This window comes from Desmodus rotundus, chromosome 4 (assembly GCF_022682495.2).
Source record: "Desmodus rotundus isolate HL8 chromosome 4, HLdesRot8A.1, whole genome shotgun sequence".
Taxonomy (NCBI): Eukaryota; Metazoa; Chordata; class Mammalia; order Chiroptera; family Phyllostomidae; genus Desmodus; species Desmodus rotundus.
The window spans coordinates 48,411,231-48,430,825 of NC_071390.1; the positions used below are offsets into that span (position 1 = coordinate 48,411,231).

General features: G+C 44.0%; 1 protein-coding gene across 1 annotated transcript in view; it reads left to right on the forward strand.

The window, feature by feature from the left end:
* Positions 1 to 5,388: 5,388 nt before the first annotated feature.
* SUPV3L1 (Suv3 like RNA helicase) overlaps positions 5,389 to 19,595 on the forward strand; it is a 30,140-nt gene continuing 15,933 nt past the window's right edge. Inside the window, exons 1-5 of the mRNA XM_024561283.3 lie at positions 5,389 to 5,729; positions 15,147 to 15,224; positions 15,592 to 15,699; positions 16,662 to 16,776; positions 17,944 to 18,112. Coding sequence (XP_024417051.2) covers positions 5,456 to 5,729; positions 15,147 to 15,224; positions 15,592 to 15,699; positions 16,662 to 16,776; positions 17,944 to 18,112 — 744 coding nt within the window. The 5' untranslated portion in view covers positions 5,389 to 5,455. The remainder of the gene's footprint in view (positions 5,730 to 15,146; positions 15,225 to 15,591; positions 15,700 to 16,661; positions 16,777 to 17,943; positions 18,113 to 19,595) is intronic.

The window sequence follows — 19,595 nt, forward strand, 5'->3', positions numbered from 1 at the left end:
ATACAGTGGAGTAAAAATAGTCTCTCCCATAAATGGTATTGGGAGACCTGGACTGGTCCATGCAAAAAAATGAAACTAGACCAGGGATATGTTGGACAAGGGTTTAATCTCTAAAATATATAACAACTCATTCAACTCAACACCAGGAAGACAGTCCCATTAGAAAATAGGCAAAGGACTTGAACAGACACTTCTCCAAGGAGGACATACAGATGACCCATAGACATACAAAAAGATGTTCAACGTCACTAGGTGTCAGAGATGCAAATTAAAACCACAGTGAGATACCACACCGGTCAGAGTGGCTATCATTAATAAGTGCTGGTGAGGAGAGGATGGGGAGAAAAGGGAACCCTAGTGCATTGCTGGTGAGAATGCAGACTGGTGCAGTCACTGGGAAAAACTGGAATTTCCTCAAAAAATTAAAGTGGAACTGCCTTTTGACCCAGCAATTCCACTGCTGGAAATATACCCTAAAATCCTGGAACACCAATTGAACTTATGCACCCCTATATTCATAGCAGTGCGATTTACAATAGCCAAGTGCTGGAAACAGCCTAAGTGCCCATCAGTAAATGAGTGGATAAAAAAACTATGGTACATTTATACAATGGAATTCTACGCAGCAGAGAAAGAAGGAACTCTTGCCTTTTGCGACAGCATGGATGGAACTGGAGAATGTTATGCTGAATGAAATTAGCCAGTCGGTGAAACACAAATACTATATGCTCTCACAAGAGGAATGTGATGAACAAAATAAACTAATAAGCAAAATAGAACCAGAGACATGGAACAGACTGACAGTGGCCAGAGGGAAGAGGGGAGGAGGATAATGGAAAGAAGGGGAAAGGACTAGTCAAAGAACCATGGACCTGGACAACAGTGTGGGGATTGACTGTGGGGTGGAGGGAGGTGGAGGAGGGCAAAGGGAAAAATTAGGACAACTATAATACAGTAGCAAAAAGTTTGAAACACATACTGAGCTTGCTATTTTAATGATTTAAGTGGCACGGGTGTTGGACTGCTGGTGTCAGACTGGACCTTGGTTCACCAACCTCAGTGCCTGATTTCTGGCTAAGAATTTAGAGTCAACACTTGAACTATAAAAGAATTTACTAGGAAGCAACAGAGGTAGAAGGGAGTTGTAGAAGAAATGCTTAGGAAACAAGTTACTGAGGCAAAAGGAGGGCCCTTGGACCTTAGGAGAAGAAGGTGAGAAAAATGCACCCTGGGGAAGGTAGGGAAAGGCCTGAGAGCCCCACCTGATCCTCAATCTTGAAAGTATTTATTTGGAGGTCTCGGGAAGATCCCAATGGAATATTCATCAGTTTTCTAGGCGTGTCCTTTCAGGGTCATGGTCTCTACTGATTGGTGCCGGGGAGACAGTCGTCAATTCGTCTTGTCCTGATGTTAGTCATGGCTTTGCTTGTCTGGTGTTGCTTTTGGAGGCCAGGAGCTGAAACACAACTGAAGCCTCGATGTCATTATTAGGGGTTAATGCTTAAGGGAGTGGTCTTGCAGGGGCCTGCATGGAAGTCCCATGAGGCCACTCTTCAGCTCCTGTTGCTCTTCCAACGGGGTCTACTGCATGACTAGCAACATACCAGGGGAGGGAGAGGACAGAGGAGGATCCAAACCACATAATCAGAAATAAGAAAGGTTGGGGTGGGGACAGGATCTAAACCACATGACCAGCAATGTGCTAGGGGAGGAAAGATTACTCTGGGGGTGAGGTCCTTGTTTTCCCAGTTTTGCCAGATGCTAGGCACCTGGGGCTTTCTGCCCGGGTGACCTGTACCTGGCCTATCCTTGCTCTGCTCATGTCTGTCTGACTGCCTACACAAAAACAACTCTACTCTCAGATCTCCTATTGTCAGATTTATCACTTCGGTCAGGATTGCTCAACAGTTCAGGGAGCTGCAATTGTGACAATTTTTATAAATATTGTCAGTTTCAATTTTAAATAGCTACCCAATGCTTTTAATTAAGTGGCTTAAAACACTCAAAAAAAAAAAAAAAGGATGCTTATTCACTTTGCTTGAGGCTTTGTTGCATAACCAGTTTGAAAAATAAAAATTTAAATTTAGTATTTGGTGAATTGAGCAAAAAGTTGGCCTGTTTATCTGAAGTGAAATGGAAAAGAAATGTGTCTTTATAGGGTACAACATCTAATCTAGTGGTTCTCAATCCTGGCTGCATATTTAAATCACTGGCAGTTTTTGAAAATAACCACGCCAGGTTCTACCCAGACCAACAAAACCAGAATTTCAGGGATTGGGGCATAAGCACTGAAAAAAGTTACCCAGGGTTGAGAACTATCCAGGGGTGTCCAACCTGTGGCCCAGGATGGCTATGAATGCAGCCCAACACAAAATCTTAAGTTTACTTAAAACCTTTTTTTTTTTTTTGCTCATCAGCTTTTGTTAGTGTTTGTGTATTTCATATGTGGCCCAAGACAACTCTTCTTCTTCCAGTGTGGTCCAGAGACGCCAAAAAGGTTGGACACCATTTAAATATTGTTTTTCTCACTAGCGAAGAATTTTCATTGTTTTGAATTGTTGGGAAAGAAAACCTTTTTCTCTACCTCTTCTATGTTTAGGAGCCTGCTAATTAAACTGACAAAAGATTAGCAAGAGAAAAAACAGATTTAACTGAGTGTAAGGAAGTTCACAAAATGTGACTTAAAGGGGTGGTTAGAATTGGGGGCTTACATATTTCATTGATAGGGAAAGGGGGTGAAGGATACTTACAAACGATGTAATAGGGGAATCTGGGGGGAGAAAGGACACATAGGGAAAAGCAAATGACTTTTAGGAAAACTATATGGGTTCTTAGGAGAGCAGAGGGTAGATGTAACAGTTTTGTGACAAAGCCTGTTTAAGCACCGTGTGGACTTCTGTCTGGCCCGCAGTTTCCTGGTTGCTCCCTGAGATTTGTAACAATGGAGTTCTTTTTGGGAGGCTCTGCTTTTAGGCAGACAGGGGATTTCAGTAACTCAAATACTTTCTCAAAACTTTTATGCCAAGATGGCATATTCTGGAACCCTTCAGTATGGCTCAAGTAGTTGGAATACTCAATTTTAATAACCATGTGAGTCAGTGGTCTTATATTTAATTATGTTCCTCTTATGTTCAGCTGAATCTGTTCAACATAGTATGTAAGGAAATCTCCAGGGGTTTATACTAGCCTGGATTGCAATGTAACATCTTTTAAGTTTCAAACCAGATAAAGGCATACTGAGGAAAATGCATCGTTAAATACGTATAATTCATCCCTTTTTACGTTTGGTGTCTAATGAACATAATTCTTATGTCACTCCCCTATCTAACATCTCACAGTGCCTGCTTCAGGATAGTTTAAATTTCGTATCACACAACACCTTCAGCACCTCCCTCCTTCCTGCACTTCAGCTAACTTCTAGTAAGGCCCTCCTGGCCACTCTGGCTTGACACCATCTCGATGTCTGTTTGCTGTGTAGCCAAGGCACGCTGTGCACACCTCCAGGACTGTGCTTAACACACTTTTAAAAGAGGTAAATTCAATGGATTTTAAGCCTCTTCAAAAAAAAGAGAGAGAGAGAGGGGAAGGGAGGGAGAGCAACAATTATCAAAGTGAGAAACATTGACCAGCTGCCTCCCGTCCGGAGCCTGAACCTGAACCCAGGCATGTGCCCTGAGAATCGAACCCACCTTTCAGTTTACCCAGCTGAGCCAGATGGTCCAGGGGGGATTTTAAGCCTCTTGAGGGCTCAGCATGTTTTGTTTGGTATACTTTGTGCTCATCATACACACTCAATATCTGAATAAATGGATGAACCTAATTTTCCTAGTGATTATAAAATTAAAGGTGTGCCTTAGAAAAATATTGGTTGGCCAAAAAGGTCATTTAGTTTTTTCAGTAGGATGGCTCTAGTAATGCTTAGTTGTCTTTAATGTCATTCAAAACAATTTTGTTAGATTGTATTGTGACAGCTGTCATATTAGTGTGTTTTAAAAAATCTTAACCAAAATTGGTGAATTTTTGTGCAGCCATTTTAACATTGAAGATGGAAGAAGATTCCCATTTTCAATGTATTATACTTTACTATTTTAAAAAAGATAAAAATGCAACTGAAACACAAAAAGAGATTTGTGCAGTATATGGAGAAGGGGCTGTGACTTACTGAGCGTGTCGAAAGAGGTTTGCGAGGTTTCTTAGCACTACTGACAGTCTGGCCACATAATACTTTGCTGTGGGACTGTCTCATGCATTGGAAGATGTTTACCAGCAACTTGGCCTCTACCCACTAGAAGCCAAGATCAGGAGATAGCTGACATACTCAAAATATCCAGATCGATAAAGTTGTTGGTGAAAATGAAAAATGTATCTTTTATTTTATAGAAAAAAAATTAACGGACTTTTTAGCCAGCCCAATATATGGGCCCAAATGTAATAAAATTACTCTTTACCTTTGATATTTAAAAACTATTCTGTGGGGAGAAGTATAAGAGAACTAAGTGGTAATGAAAAAAATAATTAAAAAATTAAAAGTATTCTGTGAATCAAAGGCACATCGCAAATTATTATTATTGGAATCCCATTAGACACACACTACTACTTATTACATGACACATTCCTTCAAACTTCAAGATATTGATGTTTTAAAGTATAAGGAGAGATGGAAAATCTAACAGCATTATTTTGAATTTAATACGTGGCAACCTCATATGGCAACCAGTGCAAATGAAACAACTTCGGCGGGGCGCAAGGGCACATTTTTGCTATGAAGTTGTGACATACCAGCAGCTTGGATGATGTACACAAACAGCTCACATCAAATTCTAAGTACTTACACACGTGCCCTAGAAGCGGGTTACCTTAGAAACTGTAAACCAATGAAATATCTTGGCAACGCTGCTGTAGGGCAGATCAAGTTATGTCCTTTAATGCTACGCTATCAGAAAACTAAAGTTAATATTCCAAGAAACCTTTGGGGAAATGTTTTTAGCGTTCCAGTGGGCAAGCCATGCACACAAGACAGGTACTTGCTGCTCCATCCATCTCCCCCAGCACCGCTCACGGCGCTACCCACGTGCTTCTAAACCGGCGCCCACTGACCTGGCCAGCTTGCTTCACGTGACCCACTTAGCAGGTCCCTCCTCACATCTGTGACATTCCCAAAGGTGCCTGATTATTTTCTGGGTTTTTGTTTGTTATTTTAGAGAAAGCTGGCCCCAATATCTAAATAAAAAGAGATAACAAGAACCTATCTCTCCTGGTTTTCATTGCTGATCTTTTCTTCCCCCTTTTGAGCAACCTTATGGCAGCACTTTTTCTTTTTGACAGGGCATTTTCCTGGGCGCCTCCTCGGCTCGGCCCGGGTCTTTCCGGGGACCAGGCGCTGCTGGTTTGCGTCATGTCCACCGCAGGGTCCCCGTGCTGCTCCTGCCTGTCTCTTTCGGGGCCTGCGGTCTAAATGTCCTTCTCCCGGTGTGCCCTGCTGTGGGCTCGGCTCCCGGCGGGGCGCCGCGCTGGCCACCGGGCCGCGGTCTGCTCTGCCCTTCGTGCCCACGTGGGGCCCTTTCCTGGAGCTTTGGGGCGCCTTCCCGCCGTTGCCTCCGCCTCCTCCTCTTCCTCTGGAGGTTCCAAAGCCCCGGACACGTCCTTGTTTGTGCCGCTGACTGTGAAACCTCAGGGCCCCAGCGCGGATGGCGACGTCGGGGCCGAGCTCACGCGTCCCCTGGACAAGAGTGAGTGCGGGAGCTAGCGGGGGCTGCGGGGTGGGGTCCGCTGGGCGGCTGTGAGGAAGCTGCACCCCCTTCACCGGGAGACCCGAGGTCCGCTCGAACAGAATTGGCCTCCTTAAGTGGTTTGTGAGCCCCTGAAGGCTTGAGACTGTGTCCGATCGATCCTTTCATATGCCGGCCCAGAGTGGCCTTTCCGTTTCACTCTTCTTCTGTCAATGGTTTAAATCCTCTTGTGATGGGGCGGTTTTTTGAGCCGTTAGTTGGACGACTGAATTTTCTCGCACCCTTGGTTGTTTCGCCCTCGCTGCCCAGAATTACTGCCTTTGAGAAGGGACAAGGGAGTGCGGTAGTGACAGCCAGGGGACTTCTTTCAGTATTCTTTGTCGTTGACTGGGCACTGACGCAAACCAGACCCCGTGTTGGGCTGTGTGGTGGTTGCCAAGGGGAACCAGACTCAGATCCAGATCTCCCTCGTCCCAAAAAGTTAAAGAGTGTCATCGGGAGGAAGGACATATGGATAACAAACTGAAAATGATACGGGTGTCCTCGCCGAAGGTGGTCGTCACCGTGAGCATCCGGGGCTCCAGAGAGAAAGGATTCGCTTAGCATCAGCAAGAGATAGTGCGTGTTGTCTCGCAAAGCAACTTTGGGTGGATTTGACAGGGAGACGTGTACTTGTTTACGAGGGGAGTTTTAGACTCTGGGGCTGGGTGATTGGGGAGGTGAGGCAGTTTTCTCCAACCAGATGAAGCTCTGGGAGAATGGGGGATGCTCTAGCTTCACAGAGCATCAGCTCTCCAGGAACTCTCTTTAGGCATTTTGCCTCAACAAGCAACATTCTGCCTCCTGTTGTAGCTTTATTTTTTTTTCAAAGATTTTATTTATTTTTGTAGACAGAGGAGAAAGAAGGGAGAAAGAGAGAGTGAGACATCGATTTGTGGTTGCCTCTTACACGCCCTCCACTGGGGGGACCTGGCCCCCAACCCCGGCGTGTGCTCTGATGCGAATCGAAATGGTGACCCTTTGCTTCTCCGTCCGTGGTTCAATCCACTGAGCCACGGCCAGCCCGGGCTGTAGCTTTAAAATACAGAGTACAACATGCTATGGGTCAGACCTTGTTTTTCAGGACAGAAGTACAGTATTTTTACTAAAAACGTGATGGGTGCCTTGCAGTATGTGTTATTCTTTAACCTGCCCTGTTAAGCCCTTTCATTGTACTTGGAGTTGGGGGCTACATTACCTTGGTACTTTTAATAATGTAAATGTTTATGTTACTATTTATTGTTTTAAAATTATGACAAAAAATCAAAATTTACCATCATAACCAGTTTTTAGGGCACAGTTCAGCAGTGTTGAGTATGTTCACATTGCCGTGAAACCCATCTCCAGAACTTTTTCATCTTGTAAAACTGAACCTAATTTACTTAAAAAAAACAATTTCCCATTTTTAGTACTTTTTAAGGAATAAGTGGTTTTTGTGTGAGGTAAACTTACTAGATTTAAATATAGAAAAGTGCTTATTTTGTGTAACTATCCCAATTTACCCGAGAGCGTAAATGTCTTTGACCCTTCCAGTAAGAGGACAGAGTGAAGGCAGATTGTTAGCGCCGGGTTTTCTTCTGGTGGAGAACCCTTACGTACCTCCTTGAGACAGGGTACGCTGGGTGATTTTTCATCTCCTTTGGCTAGGGTTGATTCCGATGTTGAACTTAGTAGAACAAGTTTTTAACATTGCAAGAGGGGCTGCAGAGAACAATGAACTGCTACAGTTCTGTGTGGCCACGTGATTAAGCTATCAGAGTTTCACACAGAGATTGAGACAAGAAGCTGCCGCTTCTCAGTCAGTTGCCTGCTCTTCCCCCCAAACGTTGGGGTACTCTGAGACTGTCCCTTGTTACCTTGCCATCGCATTCTGCACTCTCCCCAGGGTGGCTCACTTTCTCCTTTCTCCTCAAGTCGGTGTTCCTGTTAGACCTTTCTCTTTAGCCTGGACCCCTCTCATTCTCCCTGGACCTGTATATCTAGCTACCTATGTGGTGTTTCCACTTGATTTCTTACATGCACTTGACCTTCACGTGTCCAAGACAACTTACCTTCTCCTCAACTTGCTGCTTCTCCAGGTGCTCCGGTCAAAAACCTGGTAGTCTTATTTCTTCCCATATCTCACCCCCTGCATCTAACAACCAGAAAGTAGAGTCGACAAGTCTTGTTGATTTTACAACATAAATATATATTGAATTAATTCACTTCCCTCCTTCTCCACTGCAACCAACCTAGCCTAAATAACCAGGTTCTGTCTTTTGGTGGGACTGTTGAAATAGCTTTTACATGTCTCTTTGAACACCTTTGATGTCTAATCCATTCTTTACCTGCAGACAGTATATCCTTTTAAAAGAGATCTAATCATGTTTTCCCCTGCAAAAAATTATTTAATGTGTTTCCGTTGTCTGCAGTTTAAAATGGTTCGCGATCACTGATACAGACTGTAAGGCCCTGCTGATCTGGCTTGGGTCCCTCCAGCTTCATTGCGTGCCCCTTTCCACGCTTTAGTAAATTGGTAAACTGTGTGCTTTTGTTCCAGGGCCTTTTATAGATGCTACTTCCTCTGCCTGGAATATCCCTGTGATTCTTTCACTGTTTTCTTTTTTTAAAATAGCAATCAGTGGCTTATATCGAATGTTTGCTAGGCAGATAACCATTCGAAGCACGTGACTTGTTTAATCTTCCTAACAACCCTTATGAGGTAGACAGATATCCCCAACAAATACTTTTTGGATGTCCACCATGAACCAAATGCTGTTCTGGTCACATAGTAGGTGATTGTGTACACACACACACACACACACACATTTTTCCTGGTTGATTGTGACACATTTAGCCATGTGGAAATACATTGAATATAAATAGATTGTGCATAATTGTAATTCAGCAAGTGACTGGCCTGATTTACAATTTACTTACCTTTCTGCATTTTCTCATCTGTAAAATAAGAATAATTTGCCCTGGCTGGTGTGGCTCAGTGCATTGAGTGCTGGCCTGTGAACCAAAGGGTCGCCAGTTCGATTCCCAGTCAGGGCACACGCCTGGGTTGTGGGCCAGGTCCCCAGTGGCGGCCACATGAGAGGCAACCACACATTGATGTTTCTCTCCTCTTTCTCCCTCTCTTCATCCTCTCAAAAAAATTAAATAAAATCTGAAAAAAAAATTCTCTATTTATGTCTCTGGATTGTAAAAATTACCATAAAATGTTTGGCAGAGCACTTTGAGAAGTGTAAAGGGATGAATAAATGTACACTAGCATCATTTGTACTAAACATTTGCTATGTTAAAAATGGAATTAAAAGTTGTTGGGCTGTCGGCCTGCAGTAGAATCTGATGTATGGAAACTGGGAAAACTATTCTCCTAGGAGCCCAGATAACCTCCCCTACCTACATAATGTAGGTTGGTGTGAGGATTTAACAAAATTATGTATTTTCTAGGTTATTTTATAAATAGGGTCTCTCTGTTTAGACTGTTAATAGCTGGTGTAAAATTCCTCAAATATGTTTCCACTTACAATCAGCTATCTCTGCCAGAGCAGGGTTTTTATGTCTTTTGGGCGATCTTACGAATTTTTAAGTGTTTAGAAGTTCCAGTGGTGAGTTACAGGTTAACTACTTCCATGGCAGAGTAGCCCTCTTCTTGGCCAGGTAACAAAACCGGAAGCTTTGGGAGGTCTCAAGTGGAGCAGTGAAGGGGGAAGGTAGCACCCAGATATCAAGGTCAGCCTGGTGAGCCCTGGCTGACCACAGGTGACAAGTGCACTTCCAGAGTGTGATCTTTTGACTTTTGATTGATCACTGGCATGTTTACAACAAATAATATTCTGGTGGATTTTATTAGCAGTTGTGACTCCTGACGAAGGGGTCGGATTAATTGAGGCGGGTTCTAGGCGTTTCCTCGGATTCTGGTACTGGTAGATGGGCAGATGCAGATTGGACCTTGTTCCCGCGCAAGAGGGTTGAAGCCTCTCACATAACCATGAGGAGGGCGAACTGGAAGTTTTGGGGAAGCTTCCTTGTCAAAACAACTGGGCTGATAAGTTCTGACATAGCACTCAGGAAGCGCAGAATTAGGGTGTAATGCTAAGGGAGGGGGTCAAGGTTATGGAGTCAGGCCCTGGATCATACAGACTATTAGGCGACACTTTTCTGACTTGAGTCCATTTAGCTTCCTGGATGATAATCATGCTGTCAGTGGCAAGAGGAACCTTATGAAAGAGTCTACTGAAGTTATTGTCATTTGATGTGAGTTTACCACGAACAGACACATTTGGGGTGTAGGGAATAGCTGAGGCTCCTCAGCCTTCACGCTGCTGTCATCCCATCCCCTGAGCAAGATGCAGAAAGGTCAGAGGCATCCGGCCTGATGCAGCCTTCTGCTGCAATAGTGGCATTTTAGCAAACCATCTACAATTTGTGACTCCCTTTGTGATGATATGAAAGGTTCAGCGTGAATTCCGACCGCTACTAGAACCATGTTCTGTATACCCTAACACTCAACCACACAAGTATTTTTTTGTAGTTTAAAATATTTTTTCTTCTTTTTTGCTTCAACACCACCAGTATTAATGTGTGTGATGTGCTGCTGAGTCGGCTCTGACTCCTGATGACTCTGAATGAGTGACGTTACCATGTCCTGCCCGCAACAGGCCAGCCCAGCTCCTGTTGTTTCTCGCCTGTGGCTGCTTTTGTGAAGTCAGCCCGTCTCATCCTAGGTCTTCCTCCTCTGCTGCCGCTGCTTATCTTCCCAGCACTGTTGTTGTTTCCAAAGATCCCTGCCTTTCCATGATGCGCCCGAAGTAAGACAGCTTCAGTTTTGTCATTTCTGTCGCCAGCGCTGTTTCAGGCTTGATTTGCTTATCTTTTTAATGGTCCAGGGTATTCATAGAGCTCACTTTCAACACCAAATTTCAAGTGAATTAATTTTTTTTCCTATCAGCCTTCTTCGCTGTCCAGCTTTCACACCCGTACATAGTAGTTGGGAATACGAGGGTGTGGATGGTATCAGCCTTGGTCTGTAATGAAACATTTTTGTTCTCGGTGATCCTTCCGAATTCTTTTATTACCGCCCTTCTCAGTGTCTGTCTGCCTTCTCTTGATTTCTTGGCTGTAGTCTCCATTTGAATCGATGACTGAACCAGGGAAAGCGAACATTTTTTAACAATTTCAATGTCTTTTTTTTTTTTTTTTTTAAGTAGGAGAGTTTACTAGTGAAGCAGTGGGGCTGAGAGAAGCCTGCTCCACAGGCAGAGCAGCCACGATTTCAGTGTCTTTATTGTCTGTGTTATAGTGGTGTATTTCCTACCCCTTTAATGCTATAACTAGGGTAGTGAAACTCGTTGTAATATTAAAGGGGTGGGAAATCATGCCACTACTAACTTTGCCACAGTGTGTCTTCAGGATTGATCCTGCCTTCCCTTTTTGGACCCTGGAGACCTTCTGACCATTCTGGTGACCTCTGTCCCCCAGTGTCACCACTGTGGCCTTAGCCTTTTTAGTTCTGTTATGAAGAGGTCGAATTGCACATGGGCTGGTCTACTTCTCCAGTCCTCAAGTGACCGTGCGTTGAGGTGGGCTGCCAGTAATTATTGGTGAGGACAGTGGAACAGGAGAACTGAGACATCTTAACAAAATGTCTAAACCATCATAAGGTTTGAGGAGTCCTAGACGTACAGCAAATAGCCACTATGTTCTAATTCAGGATGCAAGGGGAGTAAAAGCAGACCATTAGTTTTGTTTAAAGACTCCTGGCGGTACACTTACATTTAAAAAGAGAACTTATTCTGATGGACTGTCTTGTTGAACATTCTCTTTTCTCTTCTGAAGATTAGGTAATCATTTAAAACTCAATGCAGCTGTTCAGAGTTTATAGTGGGTCTTTTCATTTTAGCAAGTGCAGTTTGAATCCCAGCGTAGCCACATTAAACCCCCAGCTGTCATTGCAGGTAGCTGGAAGAAACTCCGTTACCTAGTTCAAAGTCGTGACTGTTGTTTCTGCTGTGGCTCAGATCCAGAGAATGTCCACTGTAATCACTGTTAATTTTAATGAGAAGTGAAAAAAAATCAGGTCATCCTGTTAAGAACAATGAAACAGTTAAAGCTTAATTTTAATGGAAAACAACTATGTTTCCATGTGCTTCTGTAGTAGATTCACATTTTTTCAGTGCTGTTTCCATTGTTAATGTTTTCTAATTGACTTCTAAAAACCGATAGCAGATTTTAGAAAATCCTTTTAAGTAAAATAAAGTATTGGTACAGAGAACCCTTACATTTTTGTGGGGGTAATATTCATTTTTAAAATCAGCTTTAAAATATTTACATACCATAAAGCTTATCCATAAAATGTATAATTAAGTGGTATGTTTGCAGGGTTTACAGCTCTCACCATAAATTAATTTTAGAACATCTTTACCGCCAGGAGAAGTCTCCTCCCCACCCCGCTCACCCCACTGCCCTCCGCCTAGGCGCACGGACCCACATTGCTTCTGTTGTCCATTTCATGTAGTACCGTGTGTGGTCTTTCCTGACTAGTTTCTTTCACTTAGCAAGAGAAACCTCATATTTTTTAAGCATTTTACATTGAGTAAAGTATTGTTCTTGTGTAACACTGGAGTGTTAGTTATAGGAAATGGATTAATTCTAAATAAATTTGATGTTTAGATTGAGTTTCTAGGTCAGCAGAATATCCCCAAGCATTTGCTTGTGCTTTATTCCAGTCTTTTATTTGTCACTGTTTTCCACTATTGCTGCCAAGAAACTGTTGCCCCTTATGGGACTGCTTTGGAGCTGGGGGCCGGCTCTGTCCCACAGGGTCCAGGACCTTCAGCGTGTCAGGCAACCTCCAGGTCCTTGAATCGCCCAGGAAAGAGGCCAGGGCGTGGGCTCCGCTGGGGAACAAGCAAAACATACACGTCCGACTGGAGAGTGAGTTGAGTGCGTGGTCATCTAGTTGCAGGGATTTTATGTTTCCAAGGGTGGAGGGGTTGTCTCCAAGCTTTGTGGTGCCACGTTCTGACTCCGCCTTCTGGTGGGAAGGGGCCTTGCCACACCACAGGGTTCCTGTCCTGTCCTTCATTGTTTCCCTTTGATCCTGCCCAGTGGTGGTGGCTCCTCCTTCCTCATGCCACTCGCCTGGATCTTTCCCTAACTTTGTATCCTGCCTCACCCCCTCTGGGTACAAAGTGACGGCACCCAGAAACGTCAGGATAACAGTCTGTGATAAAGAATATGTATGTATCACATTTAGTGGGCAAGTATGTGGCTAAACCAGCCATTTTGAAATTCCCTCATGTTGCAAACAAATTTTTGTTGGTGGATGATTTATTCAGGCTTAATTGCTTCAGTGAGTGTTGGGTGTGTTGTGGCTGTGTGAAGATGCAGTTGGGAGGTAGAACTGTAGGCTACTTGGCCTTTCTGTGTATCATGGGCAAAGACTAGATCTTCAATTTTGGCCGGCCTTTCTGTTGGCAGCGAAAGGGCACCAGGTGTGAGACTGGTGGGGCCAGACTGGAACTTGGTCCGTAACCTCTTTACTTGAGTTCTGGCTAAGGAAGAATTCAGAACCAAGACTCAGATTGTAAGAGAAAGTTTACTTAGGAAATCAGAGAGGTAGGAGAAGTGAGCCGTAGAAGAAATGGGCTCAGGAAACAAGCTACAGAGGCAAAAGAAGGGCCCTTGGAGTTCAGAAGAGGGAAGGGCAAGGAACATGCACCTGTGGTAAGGGGTGGGGAAAGGCGAGGAGGGCACGCTCCCTAGAGAGAACCTTACTGGGTCCTCTGTCCTAAGGGCTTTTAAAGGTGGGTGTTTTAGGGGTGGTCCCAGGGGAGGATATCAATAGAATATTCATGAACTTTCCAAGTGTGTCCTTTCAGGGTCCTGGTCTCCACTGATTGGTCAGTGCCAGGACAAGAGGTCATTAATCAGTGCAGCTGGTCCTGAGGCCAGCTCTGACTTGGCTTGCCTGGTTTTGCTGCTTTTCTGGACCTGGAACAGAAACACAACTGAGGCCTAGATGTTCCCCAGGGGATAGTGCTTAAGGGAGTGGTTGTGCAAGGGCCTGTGTGGGAGTCCCACGAGGCCATTCTTCAGCCCCTTATTCCTCCTCCAAGGGAGTGTACAGAAAGACTAGTGACATGCCAGGGAGGAAAGGTTGGGAAAGGGTTTGAGCCACGGGACCAGCGATATGCTAAGGGAGGAAAGGTCACCCCGGGGCCCGGGCCCTTCTTTTCCCAGGATTCGTGTTTTTATTTTAAATCCTCACCTGTGGATATGTTTATTGATTAGAGAGAGAGAAGGGGAGAGGAGAGAGAAACACCAATTAGTTGCCTCCCTTAGGCACCCCCACCAGGGATCGAACCTGCAACCTATTGGTATATGGGACAATGCTCCAGCCAACTCAGCCACTGGGCCAGGGCTGTTTTCCCAGTTTTGCCTATTGCTAGGCACCCAGTGCTTTCTACTCTGGTGATCTTTCCTACCTGGACCCGCTCCTTGCCCTGCTTATGTCTGTCTGACTGCCTCCCACATCTCCAGGAACGCAGCGTGTATGGCTGGATCGGTGAAATGTTTATCTGTACAGAATAATGCAACAGTATTTTAACATGTTTCATGGCAGCACAACCTCAGCTTGATTAATTTAACATATTTTGTAAAATAATTCATAGTGGCATGCTCCCTCAGCAGGCATCTAATTCACCCTCTCCTGCAGTATAGTAATTTCTCTGCCGTTACCTTTGAGATACAGTCATTTAAGTCTTGTTTGAGTACTCTCAGTGACAGGCAGCTGGCACTTTTGTGAGGCAGCCCCTTTTCATTGTTCTAATTCTTCGGAAGCTCTTGTATAAATTCCACTGAAATCTCCTTCCCTCTCTTCCCCCTGACTTTAGTTACGCCATCTAGAACAAAATAAGTGTAATCTGTTCTCCCTGAAATCATGTTCTTCAAACCAAAGATCACCCCGGCTTCTTTAGTTATTTGCATAAAAGTATAATGGTCTGGTCCTTGCAGTTTTGGTTGTCTTCCTAGATACCATTTATCTGCTTAGTGTTAGCTGTTGGTAATGGTTGTAAGTAGACAGAATGGACCGTGGTTATCTAAAAGCGGTGGGTGGAGGCTGGAGGCAGTGTCTAATCCAGTAGCTTCTTGCTGGTTCCTCTGCATTGCGACAGGAACAGCGTGGTGTTCCCGGTTACCGTTTCCTCGGCACTCCATCTCACTGCGGAATCACAAAGAGCTAGTGATGGGTAAAGCTAGTTTTGCAACGCTCAGTAGACTGCAGCCCTGAGTGCTAGGACTTCGAGTTTCGTTCGCTTTCTGGGCATTTCTGTCTTGGGGAAACAAGGGTTAAACAAATGATAAATTTTGTTATCTTTCTTCCAGATGAAGTAAAGAAGATTTTAGACAAGTTTTACAAGAGGAAAGAAATTCAGAAACTGGGTGCTGATTATGGACTCGATGGTAATGCCAATGAAATTCCACTGGAGATATTTATTCCTTTCTGGGTTACAGCTTTGCCAGTATTGTGTAGCACTTTGGGTGGCCTGGACACAAGGGCACAGTCGTGATCTGCAGGGTGTCCCTGACCTTTGCTTCTGTCTGAGCAGGAGACCCACAAGATGAACCTGGTGAGGCAGACATACGGCAAAGGAGCTGTGTGTTCAGCTTGCCTTCGGGTTGCGCTAGGATTTCAGTTTTAACCCAGATCGGATAAATTAAAAAAAAAAAGATGCTTCGATTAATTAGGTGTGCTGTGTGTATATACTTCCTAACACGAAACGTGAAAGGAAAACTAAGCCTGCCCGTTGTGACTTTGTGTCTCCTGCAGCCCGCCTCTTCCACCAGGCGTTCATAAGCTTTAGAAATTACATCATGCAGTCGCAGGCCCTGGATGTGGACGTTCACATTATTCTGAATGATATTTGCTTCAGTGCAGGCAAGTGTTTGTGGAGATTGTGTAAGTCCTGCTGACCGTGCTTTCTGTTTCCTCCCTTCTTCGTGTTCGTTTCCCTAGTCAGGGCTTCTTTGTTTAGAATGGGCTTTCTTTACATTCTCCGTAAATAATGCAGTGCTGGCCTAGGAGGTTGTCTGGGTCCTTTTGCTCTTATACTGGGCGCCCGAGCTAGTTATTCAATCACCCCTATGTCTTAGACCGGAGGTGGATTTGCTCTATCAGCCATCTGCTCGTCACTGTGTGTTAATAGTCACAGTGAAACGGACTCTCACACGAGGTGGAATTAATGCACAGCAGATTCCAGCTGTTTCGGCCCCTGACTGCTTCCTCCTATCAGGACAGAGTTCTTGACATAAAAGAAAAAAGAGTAAGAACATCATTATTTTGTTCTCATAGGCAGGTTGTCTTTGGTTTTATGTTTTAAATGTATTTGATCATTAGACCTTACCCTGTGCCGGGCACTGAGGTAGAACCTATGTACACGGAAGAATGGGACAAGCCCCGCCCTCCTCAGAGCCACCAAGATGTGGAGGCTCCTTGCTGAGAAATCAGTTCACGTTCACGTCTGGTGTCTCAGTGGTCTGTGGTTTAAAAAAGGTTTGCACCTGCATTTCTCTTCAGTAACCACAGGCCTTTTCTCTAATGTTTATTTCTAGGTTCCTTATTTTTTTAATTTAACTTTCACCAATACTGATCCTTTCCTGCTTGCATTGGGAGAGTAGAGCATGGTGGTTGGCAGCCATTTTTCTAGAAAATACAAATGAAAATAGAGGAACGTGTAAGAGGACGCAGGATCTCAGGAAAGGGTAGTTTCTCAGTCCAGGGTTTTTCTCTTTATCCCGGCAGCGTCCCCCCAACTTAGCTCATTAAGAAAAAAGGTTTCACCAAATGTAGTTACAGATAATGTGTAGATCGCTCCTGTTAATCAGTGTTTTCTTTTCCAGCTCATGTGGATGACTTATTTCCATTTTTCCTGAGACACGCAAAGCAGATATTTCCTGTGCTGGAATGTAAGGATGATCTGCGTAAAATCAGTGACTTAAGAATACCGCCTAATTGGTCAGTTCCTTCACTTGTGGTTTGAACTTTTCAGTTTCGAATCTTGGGACAGTAATGATTATTATTATTTTTTGTTGTGTGCTGGGTGATAAATCATAAGGAATCTAGATTGTTTTGTTTTCCGTAGAAGAAGAGGCAGTTAATTCTAGCAGGCAGTTAACTGGTGTCATCTTTTTATCCTGATCCAGCTTGGTTTTAGGTTTCATTGTTACAGAGCTGGAGTAGCTTGCTTTAAGGGGTCCTTAAAATCCCCATGTGCCTTTCTGTGTCTCGGCCGAACGCCTGGGTGTTAACACACTTCCTCACAACCAGCAGGGGTAAACTCCCGTATCTCCCAGCCCTTTGCCACCTCATTGAGACTTTCTCCTCAGACCCTTAGCAAGCTATTCTCTGCTAGGCTCTGCACGTGTTCAGCCCAGCCCTTGGCCAAGGACCCATGGGGAACTCCCACACAGACTTCAAGGCTCCCCCTCCACTGCACCCTTTCTTTTCTTCCACACTCTGTCTTTCAAATTTCAGTTGCTTCAGCAACTCTGAACTTGGGTCTCTGCTGCTCACCTCAGTGGGACTATTGTACTTGGCTTGGGTTCCACCTCCCTGTGCTCTGCTGGGGTGTATTATGGCTTATCCCAAGTGTTCCCTTCTTCCAGGGCCTGTAGTCCTGCATTGCCTGTTGTCCACGTCCCCAAGCAACTGCTGCATATGATTTGCCCAGTTTTGTACTTGTTTGTGGTGGGAGGGCAGGTCCAGTACCACTCACCATGGCCAGGGGCAGGAGACTCAGTCATTACATTGTATATGTCGGAATTCAGAAGCCTGGGAATATTTGCTTATAAGGTCGTGTGTTTAGAGCTGTGAACATATCTATGTAGCTACTGGTAGTTTAAACTTATTTTAAGTAAATACTGAGGAAAAAGGATTTGTACAATGGCAAAAATGCCCAGGAAATTAATTTGCATTTGGATTTTTCTGTCCTCTAGTTAATAAATGTCATTCTTGGAAAGTCATTATTTTAGTGTGGATATGAAACTCATCATTTAATTTTTTTAAAGATGTTATCTTAAGAATGTTAAGAGGATCTTGCACTGGAACATTTTTAATTGCAAACTTTGCCGAGGTGGATTTTGAAATTAATAAGATGAAGCTGTCTACCTACTCCTCTTTTAGGTACCCCGAAGCCAGAGCCATTCAGCGGAAGATAATATTCCATTCAGGCCCCACAAACAGTGGAAAGACGTATCACGCAATCCAGAAATACTTGTCAGCAAAATCTGGAGTATACTGTGGCCCTCTGAAATTACTGGCACATGAGATCTTCGAAAAGAGTAATGCTGATGTCAGTGTATTGCCAAATATTTGCTCCTTTTCTTGTTAATTTTGTGTGTTGCGGGGAGGGTAAGAATGAAGATGGGAGAGTGGAGTGCTTATGCAGAATACCCTTCGTTAACCAAAATTGCCGTATTTCTGTGCACCTGATCAGCCATCCGTTGTAAGATGTAGCGTCATTTTATGTGCAACTGAGAAAGAAAAAGGGCTGCCACCTGAACTCTGACATGCCATCATTTGTTAAGATGTGTCCTGATTTCAGAGATACTGAAATGTGAAAAAAATGAGTGTGTTAGAATGAATGAAACACAGTGTTACAGAATAGTTCACATGTACAGAGTTGGGCGGACAGTAACACAAATAACCAGATCCCACTCTCCAGTTTCTAACATTTTGCCATACTTGTTTTTTTAAGAAATAAAATATTGATATAGTTGAAACTCTCGGAACCTCCTCCTTTGCCTCCTCAGAGCTGACCACTACTCTGTTAGGGTGTTTAATTTACCTTTAGGTTAGACCTCTGATGCGATCAGTTAGAACTAATGGTAAAGACTGAAGCTACCTTTTCAAACCTGAAAAGGACTTGATGCCCTGTGGTCTGAGACGTTGATTTTGTTTTGTTATTTTAAGATTTTATTTACTTATTTTTAGAGAGGGGAAGAGAGAGAAAGAGAGGGAGAGAAACATCAGTGTGCAGTTGCCTCTCGTGCACCCCCAACTGGGGACTTGGCTGCAACCTGGGCATGTGCCCTGACTGGGAATCAAACCAGCGACCCTTTGGTTCATAGCCGGTGCTCAATCCAATGAGCCACACTAGCCATTGTTTTTTATAATGGGGCTAAAATTTGGTTCATGTTTTATTATGACTATAATGTGAGATTAACCAGTTTTGGTAGGTAATTTACCTTCTCTATTTTTTGTTTGCAATGATTTATACAATTTTCATACATGGTTGCTTCTTAATCCATAAATATTTAAAAAGTATTTTCTCAGAACCAAGATTTTCTTTTATATAACCACAGAATATCGAAAGCAGGACAGTATTGATAGACTATTACTATTTGATCCATAGTCTATATTCTAGTAACGATAACAACACTCCCTTCGTACCCTGCCCCAGCTGCCCCCCCCCGCCAGGTTCTGCCCAGGCTGCTATACGTCTTTCGTTGTCGCGTCTCTGGTCCCCATTACTCTGAGACAGCTTCCTGGTCTCCCTTGTCTCTCATAGCCTTTACATTTTGGAAGGCTGCTGCAGGTCAGTTGCATTGTAACCTGTCTTTCAGTTTGGACGTGTCTGATGCTTCCTCATGATTGGTTTCAGGTCACTGGGAGGCCAGCGGCCCCAGGTGCCTGGAGTTCCCCGGATTTAGCACTGAAAGTTTTTCGTCCTTGGGAACCCCTCAGACCTGGGCGAACCAAGGTGGTTGATCACTCCGATACACCATAGCATGAAGGAATTACATTAGGAAGACTTTACATTCTTAAATTTTATT